The sequence below is a fragment of the Citrus clementina genome, unplaced genomic scaffold (assembly GCF_000493195.1).
Source record: "Citrus clementina cultivar Clemenules unplaced genomic scaffold, Citrus_clementina_v1.0 scaffold_1, whole genome shotgun sequence".
NCBI classification, from domain to species: Eukaryota; Viridiplantae; Streptophyta; class Magnoliopsida; order Sapindales; family Rutaceae; genus Citrus; species Citrus x clementina.
In genome coordinates, this window is record NW_006263303.1 from 22,109,680 (window position 1) to 22,126,460 (window position 16,781).

Genomic DNA, 16,781 nt, shown 5'->3' on the forward strand with positions numbered 1-16,781 from the left:
AAAACAGCTCCTTTGCGCGCTTTCTCTTCCCTTTTATGAAATCCGTCATTAAAAAAAAAAATATCATCAATTGTACCAAACCTTTTGATGTTGCATGAGATGAGTGAGTGAAGACATGAAAGGGCTCCTTCGTGTGATGAGGTAAAGACATCGAATTGAAGAAATCAAGCTTAGTTTTGGGTTTACTGCCGCGAGGTAAATTCATCAAAGTATGTTTGAATTTTGACCCATTATGGATATAAAATTTTGTGCATCTTCTTATATGTCAGTGTTTGATGATTTTTTACTTGATCATGAAACTTAGAAGTTAATATTTTTAGTACTATTGAATTATATGAATTATTTTTGAGATTTTATTATAATTGAGCTTGATATGGTGAAATTTATTTTTATAAATAAAAATAATATCACGAATTACTTTGTTTTTTTGGGTGCATGAAAAATTTCAATCTCCGTTAGAAAATCTAGAATTCTGCTTTTGGGATTTATGTGACACTAAAAAGATCATTAAGTATGACTATATAATAAATTTGCAACTATCAATTTGAGAATACAAATCATTATGTGTTTAGCTTCTAGCATAAATACTCTAATAGCTTAGACTGTGCGCAATAAGTTAACGACTGGGAATTGAATTTTTAATGGATGAATTGCATGGTAATGTTCACAAAATTTAGAAAGCAGAAATGGGTCTCAACTTGTGCTCTCGATGAAGTTACTCTGATGCGAGGGCTTTATATTATAACTTACACATTTCAAGTTCTGTTCCGGGGTTAACTTTTTTTTTTTAATTTAAATTTATTTATTTATTTATTTATCTTGATAATATCTGTGCATGATAAGCAGATGCTTTGGCATTAATAGGTATCAAGGTAGCATGGTTACGTGCATAGAAATTGATTTGGGTCTGCATGTTTGCCCTTATTGATCTCCTTATTTTTTATTTGTGGGCCTCGTTATGACCTACGTTTTTTTTTTTCTATGCACTACTTTACCCAAAGACTTTGATAAATACTCTGGAAATTCGATATAAAATATCCTCAGTAATAAAAATCAATTGATAATCCTGGTTTTGTTTTGATTTTTGAGTAGTCGATCCTGTTGTTGTACGCGTTCCTGCTGCTGTAATTTTTTTGCTTTACAGATTTTGTATGGCTAATTACTAACATGAATATTGTTTGCACTTACAGGAAAGTGTTTGCGGACTTAGAGTTGCCGTTGTTGGATGATAAAGTGTTAAATTTGAGGTATTTAGTTTTTAATTGTAGTATTTGTAAGTGGATTCGAGTTGAACTTGCCGAATGATAGTGTTGAAATTTAAGTGTTTGGTGCATAAATGAACTGTTTTGGGTGTGGCGTTGATTTTTTAATGCAACAGATTAAATAATTAGAAAAATAGCAGTTTTTAAAATAAAATTTCTACTTTTTAGGGCAATATTTCTAAATCACCTTGTTTGTAATTTCTATCATTCCAGAGAACAGAATCGTCTTTTTAACTCCAGGAATAAGAAAAAAACTTTCAAGAGACATTCTCCTAAATATTCTATTAGTTTTAAAATTTTGGTGATAGAATAATAGCAATTAAAATATTAAGTAGTAAAATAATTGTCAAAAACCTTAGTAATATATGTCAAGAAATATCTTATGAGTATTTGATAATATCCCATTTCATAATACTATTATTTCAGTGAATCTTTTGATTTGTCACAGCTCAAAACATTCCATCACAACATTTATCTATGAAATCATAACAATTTTATTGGTTCTCTGAGAAGTCAACGAACTCTAGCTCAAAGAGAGAGAGCTAACTGATAAAATGGATTACTTTTGCTACACGGTTACCATATCATCTATATTCCTGAAAATTGACATGGCCAGTCGCTTGAGCATGCTCAACAGCCTCCTGAACATTCACATAAAACTATTTTCAGTTGAAAGCATAAACTTTTCGAAAAGATACTGGGTAAGAAATAAAGCAGAGAAAATTTTAGTTGCAAAAATGACATTAATTTTCTTTCTTCATTTGGAATTCAAAAACAGCGTAGATAGAATCACCTTCTGTCCAATTACTCCAATTTGGCATACCCCACAGCGCAAAGTGAAGTTGGCCGTGTCGGTATAGGTCTTTTTCCTAAAGAATAGCAAGGAAATCAAAACTTGATAATGTATAAATAGTGAACATCAATATTCCATAATGAAAGAAAATAATTCATCACAGGATAAAAAGTAAAGTCAAATAAATTGCCTCCAAATTGATAATAACTATAGTCTCTATCGACAAAATATGGGATTATCCCAAGAATATATCTTGATTTGCTAATATCTTTGCTGAGACTTTATTGTAATACTTCTACAGTATTCGTGTGGAATCAAGAAGCCCTTTCATCAGGTAACTCAATTTTCTGGAAATTAAGTTAGCCTCATCTTGGTCCTTGAAAACGCAGTTCCTCATATGCATGTAAATGCACATATATTGGAACAAAAAACCATGTCAAAGAAGGCAGGGATTTGGTAACCTAAATTAAATGTCCTCTTAACATAACTAATATCTCGACATGATTCTCACTGTGCAGTAATGACCAAATGAATCTGAATAATAAATTGGTCAATTAAACAGCAGGTTAAAGAAGCTTGAAAATAGTCCATTTTCATGTTAAAAAAAAAGTGTTTCGACCCGGTAAATAGCTGGAAAACACTTGTGTGCTTGAATATGCTCATCTTTCTTAGAGTTCAAAAATATCATTGGAAATGATACCTCTATGACCTAGAATAGTACCTTTGCTGCTCCTTGACAAGTTTCAGAGCTAGGTCTTCTGCTGGCCCAATGGTCCTGCCCTTCTGTACGGGAAATATAGTCTGATCAAACTCCTCTGGAGCTCCCTCAAATGGAGATATCTGCAGATACAACATACAAAAATCAAGCACTCATAAGTTGTATACAAACTTAAGGCAGCATAAGAATTAAGAGAAGCACCAATAGAAGGGAAAACTTATGAATGCATGAACCAACATGAAAGATCAATCAGCATCATTCACATAGCAAAAGGATAAAGCAAGTTCTAGGGGACTTTATATACAAGCAAGTTCTATAACTTTTTTGCATATGTGAGTTTAGGGATTTTTTAAAAATTTTCTGATTTAACAACCAGCAGAGCAAATAAGAAAATAATTATAGGAAATTGATCATAAGACATCATACAGCTAAAGCATCATAATGAAGCCCGTCGTAGATGAGCATAACTCTTTCAGAATACTTCTTTTCCTGTCAATGAGAACATGTGAAAAAGGAGGGAAAAAGGAACATTCAGTAATGATGAACTTGCTAGAATCTCATGCACAAAAAATTCAAGAAAGCTACTAACCTGGCCATACAAATCACATCTTGTGGTCTGAATATCATATGCTGCAATTTCACGTCCATAATAATCTGCTAATATCGAAAGCTCAATGGCACCTTCAAATCAAACATAAAGTAAAAGTAAACACAATAAGTCAGTGAATAACCTAAACAACATCATAGTTGTTGCTGATTGTGACCCAACATATATACAGGGAGCAAGTGGATAGAGGAATAACTATGGCAGAGGTAGATGCTGCTCATATATACTACACATGAAAAGCCAGTGGTTGCAAGATGATTCCTTAGTTTCATATAGACAAATTTAGACCCATGTTCTTGTAACTGTCTAGCAGATACAAAAGCATGCCTATTTAGGGAAAAAAGAAGTTCACCGCACCTCCCCACTTCTCTGGGTCCTGAATCCAAGAACAATACTCTTGATTTGACTTTCCAAGAAATGCCTCAGAATATTTTACTGGATCACTTGCTACTGTTGCTGCTATAACCTTCAGAAGATAATCGATCACATTGTTCAGAAAATTAATAAATAACAGAGGCGATAAATAATGTCATTAATGAATACAAACTTGCCTATGAATATATTTGGTTGTCACTCATGCCTGGCAATTATGAAAATTTGATCTACATAATTCAATTGGTACTAAACATTTAAAAGCCTACATAAAGTGTACTTGAATGACTAGTTTGTGAGCATACAGGAGGTAGATGCACAGCTGACAGCTCAACTAAATTTCCATATAAATGTATTCCATCCACAATTAACTGAGGCCAAAAGTATTTGACTAACCATCATATGCGAAAAGGTGATATCTTCATCAGAAGCATAAAAAATCTCATGTTTCAGACTTTGACAAGTATCAAGATGTCAACATGATAACATACAGCTCCAGACACATGTCAGGGTCATGCCATGATGATTTCATTATATACCCACCCACTAGAAGTTCTGGATAAGATCCCTTGAAAAAAGATTGCTGTAGAATCAGATGCCACTCACTAAAAAAGGGGTTGATTCTAAAAGAACATGGGCACGAAAGAATTTCACTACTAATTATCTGCGCACTTCAGTAACTATAACTTTCTTTACAACCTTTTCCATTCAGCTTATCATTTGGAAGAGGCTCACTTAAGAACAAACCCAGTAATCAAAAAACATCCAATAAAATCTTCCAAGACTTTAAATCTTCACTTATGGAACAAAAACTCCCTTCCATTCAGTGCAGTCATGAGAAGGTACAGATGTTTACACAGATAAGAATTTAATAGAATAGATCAACATAGATGTGGAAGCTAAAAGAATTCCGTAGGTACAGTTAGAGAAGATATAGCATCCTATATTAACCAAATACATGTCTCATAGGAAAGATCTAAAGGAAAAAGAGGATTTTTATAATTGACCTAGGTAGTTAAGTTACAAAGCCATGGCCGACCCTCCACTGAACTAAAGATTTGTTCCATCCCACCTCATATGGAACATTCTCAGAAGAAAGAACACAATCGAATGGCCATGAGAATTCCATCCCACTTCTCCCCACAAGCTTAATCAACATTTAAACAAAACATCAGCAATATACTTCCAAAATAGAAGAAACGAGTTCATAAGAATTTCTATATATTCTCAAAGGTTCTTCTGTATATAATGGATTAGATTGCAACGAAATCAAAAAAAATTAATTAACCAACTCAACTCTGTTTTCTAGGATTCTAAGTTATCATAACTTAAGAGTGTTAATAACTGTGAGTTGTACATTAAAAGAAACTCACGAGGTAAAAAGAACCATAACATATTACCAAATAAAGAAAATGAAACTTGATATCGGATCTACTATTACACTTTCTCCCAGCTCATCATGATTTTCCTTTAGATACATGTTTCCATGTTTCCAAAAGTCTTGATATTATTAATCGTATGAATAACTAACAAGCAAAGCTTTCCAAGAGCACCATCTAGGCCATATCTTCCATCAATTTTTAGAAGATCTTGCTCCTTTTTGTAGCAAGCACAATTTTCATTTTTGGCCCCTTGTGCTTTCAGACTTTCAACTTCTCTTGTTAGTCATTCCTAGATTATCAGACCATGTACGTTGCATTTGTTCTCAAATTAATAAATAAAATTAAAGACTGACACGTAGCTGCGGGATTGGTGGAGTGTGTAATTTGCAGTTAAACCTTAATAAGTTCAAGTTTGATATGATGTATGTATGAATTATATAACATTTTTATGAGTACGTTAAATCATTGAACTATACCCCCTACCAATCCCCAAAGTTGTATTTAAGCTTTTCAATCAAATACTCCAATCACACTGAAACAAATTGAAATCACATAATTTGAAATCTACAACAAACAATGCTGTTAACAAAAATAAAATGTGAAAGATAAGAACCTGTCTCAATTCAGGAGCTTTGTTTTTGTCATGTTCCATAACATACCTGTAAATGAAAAAAGGCAAGAGAACAATGATCAAACAAAGGCCCAAGCTCACTTTACTAAACATAATAACAAGTTAACAACTTTAATTGTTATACCGTACCCGACAGCATTAAATAGGCAACTGTTGTCTGAGGGAATAACCCTTCTAACAATAATACCTTCCATCTTATATAGCAATACTGACCTGAAACCAATCAAAAAATCACAATTATATCAACTACTTTAAATTTCTGAAGCAGAAGCATAAACAAAATAAAAAACCAGTAAAGAAAATCATCACAAAGAAATCCTTTTGATTGTATGAGAATCAATCAAGCAAGAAACCAATTTTACTGAAACTTGTTGGTCTCTCAGATATATTGAGTATGGAAGGCAAAAGACATGAAAAAAAAGGGGGTAAAAAATTAAATAGCATTGCCCTATAAAATTACATAAACATAATAAAATTCAATTAAAGAAAATAAAAATCACATCTTTTACCTATATAAGGCACCTTACTATGCATTAAACACCCACAAAAACTCAGCTTTGACACAATATGAAAATTAAACAAACAAAAATCAACCAACCCACCTTCAAAAACGGCCCAGCAAACAAACAAACAAAATAAAAGCAATAAAAAGAAGAATTCAAGGATGCCAAGAAGTAAATATAATGAAAAATGAAACAGAAAAAAAGAGATTTATAGATCTATAACAACACAGCGAACATAACTTTACATAAAAGAAAGGAACAAGATAAGAAAAAGAAAGATTGAAAAGGACCCACAATTCAAGAAACGTATAGAAACACGTATTTTATAATTATGTTTTATTACAAGCAAATTACACGTAAAGTGTTCTGGGTACTTATGACAGTTCAGAAGTGAAGAAGAATTTCTAGGAAAACTCACTGTATGTGCTTCTGTTCTTGTTAAGGTAATATCATCAGTTCTTGCTTGACAATAATAACTCGCTACCTGTAATAAATTTATGAGTTGTGTATTTTAACTGATTTTGATAACAGGTTTGATTTTTTATTTTTTTTGGTATTATTGGAAGTTATTTTGTTTTTTTTTTTTTGGAGCTTTTTTTTTTTTAAATATTTTATATCGCATATTTATAGAACCATGAAAATGCATCGCCCCATCAGGGTCGGGATGACGTGGAGGACCTAAATGATGACTTTTACAACTAATAGGTTAGTTTTTATGGTTCGCTAAGCAGCAATGACTAAAACTTAATAACAATGTATCCTTGACTTTTACTGATATTGCAACTTGGTATGTGATAATTTAATCAAATCTTACAAAGTACAAACAAAAGTCTTATGTATAAAGATATTTTTATTTTAGCAAGGTAGGGATATTAAGAATGATTATATAAATCATTCTCTAATGCAGCTATTTTCATTAATTTTAATGCAAACATACTCTTAATTTATGAGATTTAATACTTCATTTTGAATAAATTATGAAGCAGTGCGGTTTAATAGTATTAAAAATTAACTCTCTTAGACTGTATCACTTAAAAGTGTGTTTGTATAAAAAAATATGGGCACTTATACTAGAAAATAACTATATATGTGTGTGTGCGTGCTCGTACGCATGTGCGTGTAACATACAATATATAATAAATCTTATATATTGATGAAGGTTGAGTTCCTTAAATTTTCAAACAAAAAAAGTTGCTCATCTAAGCAAATACACATCAATTAATTATAATATACACAAAGTCAAAAAAAGAAAAGTACTCTATATCATTATTATACAATTCTATTAATTTTTTTATCCATTAGGAATTTCTCTCTATAAATTAACTCGCCCTTGACACTAATGTTCTCAAACCCAATTTTTTTTTTTTTCTCTATCAACTTCTCCCTTCAACATGCTTTCTAGCTGCTCTATGTAACCCTAATAAGGATAATACACGCAATAATATATTATCATTACTGACTTCCGGTGATCAGCGTAAAATATATACAAATTATGTTCTTACCTTGAAATGTTACAAAAATGAGGGACTTCGACGTAATTACAAAGTTTTCATCGTGCGAAAATAACACCCATCGCGCAACTTTAAAATTCTTGGAAACAAAGACAAATTTTTCTTGACTCAAAGTTATTCATTATTTTATTCAAAAAAATTATTTACTTCTTTTATCTATTTAATGATAATATTCGTAACCGAATTGATAGTATCGAATAATAATATAAACTCTTTATTATTCATTAAGCGCCTACAATCTTAATACTATTCAATCACTTTTGAACCTTGCTTTCTTTAAAATTTTAAGCCATTACAAGTCGATCTTAATAGAACTCCATAACTATTGTTAAACAGAAATCCATTTTTGAAGTGTTGACATTAATAATGCAGTACAGTGTTCACTTAACTGAGCAGGCTTTAGTTGAGGGAACGGCCCACAATCACAAGATCAGCAAAATGGGGTTTGGCTCGAATGCTAAGACTAAACTATATAGTTCAACATTAGCTGATAATACAAGGGCAGTTCTTCAACAAGTTTCAACAGTTCTGTATGTAACTGGGGGAAATGAGAAAATGCCTCCAAAATCCTGTCCTCAAAGGTGTGCTTTCTTCCCCTTTATTCGATTATCCTGGAAGAATTTCACCCCAATCAAGCATTGGGAAGGGCTGCAATGCATTCAATCTCAACCCTGGCATCCAACGGCAGTGCTGCTACTTGATATGTTGCACGTGCTGGAGCTGGTGAAGGAAAGTCTGGAACAAAATGCAGAAACCAATTTGACCAGGTTGAACAGAAATCTTCAATAGTAAAAATGCAGTTTGGGGGCAAGATGAACGAATACATAGTATGAAAGTGGATAAGAAGCTCAAAATCATGCAATTAAGGATCAAAATAAAGGAAGAGATCAGTACCAACTGTGACCAATCCACCTCAAGAAGTCACACTTGATCCTGCCAGTAGTTTCTTCGGACATATGTATAGTTTACTATTTATAAATTTTATTCTGAGTTAAGATTCTATTATAATTACCACTAAGTAACCATGTCGCCAATGTGTATCAGGCTTGCAAAAGTACGACTGTATGAGCATCCTAAAGTCGAATGAGCTTCAAATTACAACATCGATAAATTGTAGCCACTCCATTTACTACTAATACCACACATCAGCTCATACTCATTGGAATAATGCAGACCTCATGATTTAAGTTACAAGCTCTACATTTTCTTTCTGATTCAGTTAACATGAAAGTATGGGTAACTCTGAGAATTGCTGGGACAAAATTTTTATCTTGCACTCATGCCAAATGCAATTATTCAGCATATGAAAGTTTCAACTTGACTTCAATATTACTCACATTTAGCATAGATCTCATTCACTGTCTTGAAGTCTTTCAAGTCTGCCAACCTGCAGGGTGAAACAATCCAAAAGGGTCATCTTTGTCTAACCATCAACTTCAAAAAGTAAAAATTGCGGAGGAGAGGGGCAGAAAAATTCATACAAAATTGTTGTCTTAACCACAGAGGAATAGTCAGCGCCGCTAGCTTTCAGTATTTCCCCAATATTTTTAAGAACCTTCAAATGTTCATAAGCCCAAATTTATTAGTGATCTTCTACATTAAATATGACCCATGACACATTCATAATTTGTGCCATCAAGGGAAGAACAAAGTGAAACTTCAAAGAGACAGATAGGCTTTAGGAATAGCAATTTTGCATACTGGTTTACCTGCTCTGTCTGGTCCTCTATAGTATCTGAGACAAATTTCCCAGTCTGAAATGGAGACTCAAAAACATATATAGTTAGAATTCTACATGAAATGGTACCTATAAAACTTAAAAGAGAAACATAACAAACCTCTGGAACTAAACCAAGAACCCCAGAGACAAAAACGAGGTTATTTGCTTTGATGGCCTGAGAATAAGGTCCCAATGCTGCTGGAGCCTTGTTAGTCACAACAGCCTCCTTCAAATCTAGAACCAGAAAACAGTAGAAGTTGCTCAGTATTATGAATCACCAGAGCAAAAAAAAAAAGAAAGTTTCTAACAACATGAAGGCTAGCATCCCTATAACTCATCCCCAGCAACAAAATTTGTTTACCCACAAGCTCATCCCTTCAACTTATACGTGCAGTTCCTTATTGCATGATCCAGCTAAATAATTTCACCACTTTGTCAGAATCACAATAAAGATTAAACCCAACTACCACAAATCACACTTAAAACCGCATACAATTAAGCCAATAAATTTGAAAAAGCAATGAACTTCTCTAAAAATGACCAGAAATGAGCACCATCCCACTGTCATAACACCACACATTCTATTCAACTAATCAAAAATGACAACAAATTAGACCATATTTTAAACTAATCAAAAATCAGTAAACACTTTACACTGCACAAAGTAGCAAAATTTATAAACCTTCGGAAAATTCACTACAAACTCATTATCAAAATCCAACCTCTCCTTACATCAAATTAAGGAAAATAATGGTTATTTAAGCTATATATTTACTGAAATAATTCAAATGGGCATCAAGTAAATCGATCAAACAACGACAGCATATGATAAAATCTTTAAAATGGGTAAAGATCGATTACTAGAAACGGCGGAAGTGGATAAGCAAGCAAAGGGAGTGGAGTGTTTCTTGCAAGAAGAGCGCCAGACGCTGGACCCGGCGACCGAGGCGCAGCCGATTCCGACGGCGGCTAAGCGAGAGCGGGTGCGCAGTGCGCCCATGTCGATGGTTGGGACATTCAACGACCGTAATGAACACCACGCCATGTCTTCGTCTTTGTCGCTGTTGCTCTCTCAGTTTCCCTCGAGCGAAGTGAGCGAGAGTTGAATAGTTGCTGCCTTTTGTCTTTTTTTGTTTTTTTCCTTTTTTTTTTTTTTTTTTTTTTTTTGGTTTCGTGCTTTACAACCAAATGAAAGATTGTATTGGGTCCGGGATGAGAATAATTTTGGGCTTAATTTTCAGCTACCAAGACTCAAAAGCCCGTTCTGTCTTTCATTCGTTTAGTTTTTAATTGATAACTTGATTCTGATTTATTTATTAAGAAATTCTTTTATATTTAGCAGTAACAACATATCATCTTATATAATAATACTTCACGTGGTATCTTTGATGACGCAATTTATTTCTTTGTATTGATGTATCAGATGAGATTAGAAAAAAATTGATCATTCGTATTTCATACGTTATTCGTGAGAGGTCCATTTAATGAGCTCATCATACACCTCTTAAGATTTTAAAGTTACTTTTTGATCATAAGTGTCAATAGCCTACCTGAAAGTAAAAGCTTTAATAATAGAACATTAGAACCTTGCTCCTTTTTTTTTTTTTTTTTTTTTTATAAATGCCACTTAACGTCAACAAATCACAACGAGGCCACACACCATTAATGTCTTCTTCATGAAAATGAAAGCAAAAAGTAATTACACTTTGGAATTTGGAATTCCATTGATAAGATCAGTGAATTCACCGGTCTACATTACCATGTGTCAGTATCTTTACATACACATTCTCTACACACAGGGCAAGAGCCATTTCTGGTTAGCCATTTATCTACGCATTCCGAATGAAAGCAGTGCCCGCAACTGGGAAGTTTTCTTGCGGAATCTCCTTCCTCAAATTTCTGAAAAATGGCAACAACAAAAAAAAAAAAAAAGCATTCAAACTCAACATTTTACCAATAAATCAAAGAACCCATGACAGATTGTTTCCTTTTGACTCTCATTTCCATGACAATCAACCATAAACACACCTGCAGTTTTCTGTCTATTTATAGGAATTTCTTACCTCTAAGCAAATTGAACAGCCAATTTCATTGTCTAATTGGATCAGTTCTTCAGAATGGAGTGCGCATTCAGGAAGCTTTTGAATCATATCTTCGGATAACCCTTTAACTCCAGTCACATCGTATACATCAGAAACTTCTCTGTAAGCAGTTTCTAATGTGCTAACCTGAAATAAAAAAAAAAAATCTCCTGTTTAGATTTAACATACCGTGACTTGATTTAATGAACTCCAAAAATTTCATTTTGTGATTACTTACTTGCCACTGATAGGCTTTCAGCACTGCAGGACTTACCCATTCCATGAAAACCTTGCCGTTTACTAAGCTACTTAACAATGCCGCCTGAAAAAAAAAAAAAAAAAAATTGTTTCATCAGCCTGAATTTTGTATCTGCTACATCTACCTGCCATATTGCCGTTAACATTGATTAATCACCTTGGACAACGACTCGCCATCAGCTGCTGATTCTAGCAATTGAAGGGCTGTAATGGCGCCGGCCACAGCGCCTATTCCAGCCCCGTGAAGGAACCCAGTTTCTGTTGTTTGGCCTTTCATGGCTCCAAATATTGTTCCAACAATTGCCCCTCCTGCAAAACACGGTGGTGTTTGATTAAATTTCAGTCACAATTTATTTGGTTGATCAGCTCAGAGAATGAAGAATTCTAATTACATACCTAAGGCAAAAATGCAGGTGAGTGCTGCATAAAGAACTCTTTTCATCGCTCTAATCAAAACTCCAGTTCCAAACGCACACATTGTAGCAAAAAGCCACAAAGACACGGTCTCTTTACAAGTTAGTGACATCTTTATTACTTCAGAAACCAACCCTTTTGACATTGGAAATTAAACAACTAAACAAAGAAATTAATTAGATTTTGCTTGAATATGTAGCAGCAAGGGGAGATGAAAAACATGAGAGAGTTTGCATTGGAAATGTGTAAGTTCAGTAAACACAAACATTTATAGGGTGAGGAAAAGCAGGAGGCATTAATGAGAGTTAAAGCTCAGAGCTACCCGACAAATGCAGCTGCATGCATGAAAGTTTTAGCAAATGAAGGCGTTGCAGCTTCTCACAAGACTTTACAAGAATATTGATATACAATACAAAATTGGGCAGTGATTTGTGTGCCCCCTCCATTATTGTGTCTATTAGAGGATAACCCTATCCCTTTGAGCCTTAAAGTGACATTGTTATGGGCCAGATTGCAAAACTGTGATTAAATTAGCATTATCAAAGATCACAACCCAAGAATGGTATTTACTATATGTTATCAATTGGTTCAATTGGAGGCGTATGATTCATGAGTCGGTGGAGCTAGACCACTTGTTTTGCATACCAAATCTCAAGGAAATGACCCCATTGGTCGGCCATAGCCACATCTAAGAGAGAGCCATTTTTTGGCTCACGTAATTAAAGGCAATTTTAAAAAATAAAAATAAAAATTCTGCTCAATTGACATTGACAGTGGAGCCTCAATTACAAAGCTAGCTGCAGCAGCTCAATCGGAAAAGCAATTTGAAGCCTCAGTTCAAATTTCAAAACCAGGTGCTGAGATTGAAAGTGTTAGTTCTGTGGGCTGGAGAATTAAGTTAACTGAGTGTGGAGATGATGTTAGGATAAAGCAAGTGGTCCTTCAATGGCATTAATTGTTAGCAATGTAGTAAAGATATTTTTTAACATAGTTGGTGGGTCTCCTCTAGCGATGGCAATATCGCACAGGATGGGTGCCTTGAGGATTTTTGTTATTTGGGAAGGGTAAATAAATGATTTTGTATCTAATTTTTTATTCCGAGAAGAAACATAAATGATTTTTTACCTAGTTTCTTTTTAGAGAAGGGAAAGGGATGAGCTGAAATTCTTGTCTCCTCCCCAATTTGCCATTTAATTTTTAATTTAACTTTTATTTTTTTAGAATTATTAATGAATAAATAATAGAATTTAAATTATAAAATATTGAATATTAGTATAAATAACAAAGACCAAAATATTTATACAAGTATACTATGAAACTTTCGAGTCTAGAAAAACTTTAATCCAAAATTTTTGTTTTAAACTTTTATCCAATAAAAGAAAAACTAAAGCAATACTTAAAACTAAATAATCCAAACTTTACTAAGATATATTGTAAAATTTTACTTTTGTTAAATTTGACTAAATCAAATTCAAAAATTAAAAATGTATCAGTTATTTGGGAATTATAGACCTTTAAAAGATCCCTTATTATTATTCAGGAAGGGGACGAAGACTCCCTTAAGCAATTCTGATGAAAACAAAGAGGGGATAGGGACATATAAAAAAATACCAAGAATGGGTACGAAAATATCAGTCCCCTTTTCTCCTCTTCTCATTGTCATCCCTAGTCTCGCCCACCCTACCATAATTTCATTTCCTTTGATATTATTTCACCAAACCTAAATTCTATGTTGTCACTTAATATTGTTTTGTAGAAGCCAAGAATGTTAAAGTTTGATTTGAACATGATATTTACTATACTCTGAAGGTATAGCTATGCATATCTAGTATTGAAATGTAAGAGTTTTAATTATCTTTTGGCTCACTCCTAGATATTTTGCTCACTTATTCTTATTCATCTGTCTAGTACTGTCTCCTGCAAATGGAACCCTCGCTAGCACCACCACCATTAAATTTCAACAGAGAATTAATGATTTTATCTATATTTTTCCATATCTCTTGCCGCTGCAGATCAGCAGCCGTGCAAAAGAAGCAACGTGCATGTATCTCGCTCCATCCTACTGTCTAGAAAAACAAGGCATGTCACTTTAATAGCGGCTAAAACAAATGTAGGATTAATTTCCAAATCTCTCTAGTCTGTGTGTGTGTGTATTCCCCTTAATATTCCTTTTGTTAACCTTTGAAGCATCACATCTGTTCTCAGACGAATGCGCTAACTATCAAGTGAAATTGAATAAGTGTACGATAAATGTAACATCATAAGTAATGTTAGTAATTAATAATAGAGTCATCGTATAGTATGGCGCTGTATGTAATACAACTGCTTCAACAGTGAAAAAAAACTTGAACAACCGGTATTTTACTGGTTGTTCATCTAATAAAAATTTGTTTTTAATGTGAAAAAAATAAGGAAATTTATAAACAATTAAGATTAAAAAGATTTGAGTGAGAAAAATATTTTTAATTTAAAAGAAAGTTAAAAAAAGAGTAAAATAACCATGTTCAAATTCTTTTGATTAAATATCAATTTATTAGGTAGACGTTTCAAATTAATTTCACATGTCCCTAATTTTCGTTAAACTTTCTCAATAATTGGTTTATTTGTTTCCACTTATCAATCCACTAGTTTTATATACAATATTCCTACTAAATTGGTTAAGTACAAATATTTTAGATTAGATTACAAGTAAATTCATTTCTCGTTGAATAAGTTCCTAAATTTGGTTACACTTTATCCCTTTTTGGTTTATATGTTTCAACTATTATTTCACAAATTTTGCGTTCAATATTCCAATTCGTTTGGTAAGATTTCTGTTATTTTGGTTAAATACCAAAACTATTTTTTATTGTTAGATTAGTTCCTGATTTTGGTTAAGCCTTTTCATATTTAAGTTCATATGTTTCAAATTATTAGCCCACTAGTTTTGTGTTAGGTATTCCTACTAAGTTCAATCAATACTAATATTTTAGGTTAGTACCAAGTAATTTTCATTTCCCGTTGAATGAGTTCCCAATTTTTGTTAGATTTTCTCGCTTATTGGTTCAAATGTTTCATCTAATTATTCCTATAGTTTTGTGTTGAATATTCTCATTAACTTAGACATATTCCAATTATTTGGGTTAAGCACCAAATTTTTTTTTTTGTAATTTTATTTTTGGTTAAATAAGTCCCTAATTTTGGTTATACTTTCTTCCATGTGGGTTTATATGTTTCAATTATTATTCCACTAATTTTACGTTCAATATTCCAATTAACTTGGTAAGATTTCATTTATTTGGGTTAAATACTAAAATAAGCTTTTTTTAGTTAAATTAGTCCCTGATTTTGGTTAAGCCTTTTCATATTTAGGTTCACATGTTTCAAATTATTAGTCCACTAGTTTTGTGTTAGGTTTTCCTATTAAGTTCGTTCAATACCAATATTTTAAGTTAGTTCTAATTAAGTTTCATTTCCCGTTGGATGAGTTCCTAATTTTTGTTAGATTTTCTTGCTTATTGGTTCAAATGTTTCATCTAATTATTCCTCTAGTTTTGTGTTGAATATTCCCATTAACTTGAACATATTCCAATTATTTGGGTTAAGCACCAAATTTATTTTTATAATTTTATTTTGTGTTACGTAGGTTCCTATTTTGGGTTATATTTTCTCACATATAGTTTTATATGTTTCAACTATTATTTCACTAGTTTTGTGTTCAATATTCCAATTAATTTGGTGAAATTTCATGCCTTTAGGTTAAATACCAAAATTACTTGTATTACCGGAAACAATAATTTTAATAAGTTGAATTATGTTTGAACCCTTACTATTTTATAAAATATCAACTTACCATATAATACTGAAAATTTTTTATTGTAACCATTAATCTTTTCTAATATTTTGGGTCCATAATGTAATTCCCTTTTATATATAATTATATATCATGAGATCTCTTGAACTTGATTGTTTATATACTTGAGCTTCTAGTCTCTATACGTATTTATTCTCATTTTGTCATTTTATTTGATTATTTTTAGTTATTGTTAAAATAAATTAATGCATTTATTTTCATCTCTCTCTTTACTTTTTAAAATAATTTCTTTAATTTTTCAAAACTTCGACAGTAAATAAAAAATAACATGTAAGAGCGCATGCAATTGCTATGCTTCTCCAAAAAATAATTTTAAAAATTATGACGGCATAAGTTTTAAAAAATATTTAAGCTAACAAAAATTGAAACTTTCTTAATCTATTTGTGTTGAATTTTCTTTTTTCTTTTTTTTTTTGGGATCAATTACTTTAGGAGATTTCTCGAACTTGAATTTATTTATACTTAACTTTTAATCTTTATAAATGTTATGCTCATTTTATCATTCAATTAATTTTATTTATTTATCTTTAAACTAAAATAAATCAAGAATTAAGATTTTTTTTGGATTCAATTAAATTTTTACCACTATGTTTTCTTTTCCAATTAGTTTTCTTAATTCTTATTACTTCAACTAAAAATTATGCTATTAATTATAAATATTATTAAATTATACTTG

The 16,781-nt window shown here is 32.2% G+C and overlaps 3 protein-coding genes and 1 non-coding gene across 8 annotated transcripts; 1 reads left to right on the forward strand and 3 right to left on the reverse strand.

Annotated features, from left to right (window-relative positions):
* Window positions 1-864: 864 nt before the first annotated feature.
* LOC112096005 lies at window positions 865-971 on the forward strand. The gene has a single exon (XR_002904165.1). It is a non-coding gene; the product is annotated as a small nucleolar RNA snoR100 (small nucleolar RNA).
* A 678-nt stretch (window positions 972-1,649) lies between these two features.
* LOC18055084 (ubiquitin thioesterase OTU1) lies at window positions 1,650-6,838 on the reverse strand. 3 transcript variants are annotated; one of them, XM_006452274.2, is made up of 9 exons: window positions 6,687-6,838; window positions 5,895-5,978; window positions 5,748-5,793; window positions 3,738-3,846; window positions 3,363-3,454; window positions 3,200-3,262; window positions 2,777-2,895; window positions 2,056-2,131; window positions 1,650-1,903 (listed from the first exon to the last, which is right to left on the reverse strand). In XM_006452274.2, exons 2-9 carry the CDS (start codon window positions 5,957-5,959, stop codon window positions 1,847-1,849), a joined length of 627 nt encoding a protein of 208 aa, XP_006452337.1. In that variant the 5' UTR covers window positions 5,960-5,978; window positions 6,687-6,838; the 3' UTR covers window positions 1,650-1,846. The 3 variants fall into 3 exon arrangements, with proteins under 3 accessions (XP_006452337.1, XP_024033241.1, XP_006452335.1); XM_024177473.1 differs by lacking the exon at window positions 6,687-6,838 and adding an exon at window positions 6,623-6,639; XM_006452272.2 differs by lacking the exon at window positions 6,687-6,838 and adding an exon at window positions 6,368-6,483.
* Window positions 6,839-8,104: 1,266 nt separating this feature from the next.
* On the reverse strand, window positions 8,105-10,637 carry LOC18055085 (reactive Intermediate Deaminase A, chloroplastic). Of its 2 annotated transcripts, XM_006452276.2 has the most exons (6): window positions 10,361-10,634; window positions 9,618-9,733; window positions 9,489-9,533; window positions 9,261-9,334; window positions 9,117-9,166; window positions 8,105-8,514 (listed from the first exon to the last, which is right to left on the reverse strand). In XM_006452276.2, exons 1-6 carry the CDS (start codon window positions 10,542-10,544, stop codon window positions 8,411-8,413), a joined length of 573 nt encoding a protein of 190 aa, XP_006452339.1. In that variant the 5' UTR covers window positions 10,545-10,634; the 3' UTR covers window positions 8,105-8,410. The 2 variants fall into 2 exon arrangements, with proteins under 2 accessions (XP_006452339.1, XP_006452340.1); XM_006452277.2 differs by having other exon boundaries at window positions 9,489-9,733; window positions 10,361-10,637.
* Window positions 10,638-11,122: 485 nt separating this feature from the next.
* LOC18055086 (NEP1-interacting protein 1) lies at window positions 11,123-12,912 on the reverse strand. 2 transcript variants are annotated; one of them, XM_006452280.2, is made up of 5 exons: window positions 12,235-12,912; window positions 11,996-12,147; window positions 11,855-11,902; window positions 11,563-11,727; window positions 11,123-11,398 (listed from the first exon to the last, which is right to left on the reverse strand). In XM_006452280.2, exons 1-5 carry the CDS (start codon window positions 12,395-12,397, stop codon window positions 11,255-11,257), a joined length of 672 nt encoding a protein of 223 aa, XP_006452343.1. In that variant the 5' UTR covers window positions 12,398-12,912; the 3' UTR covers window positions 11,123-11,254. The 2 variants fall into 2 exon arrangements, with proteins under 2 accessions (XP_006452343.1, XP_006452342.1); XM_006452279.2 differs by having other exon boundaries at window positions 11,819-11,902; window positions 12,235-12,910.
* Between the last annotated feature and the right edge of the window lie 3,869 nt (window positions 12,913-16,781).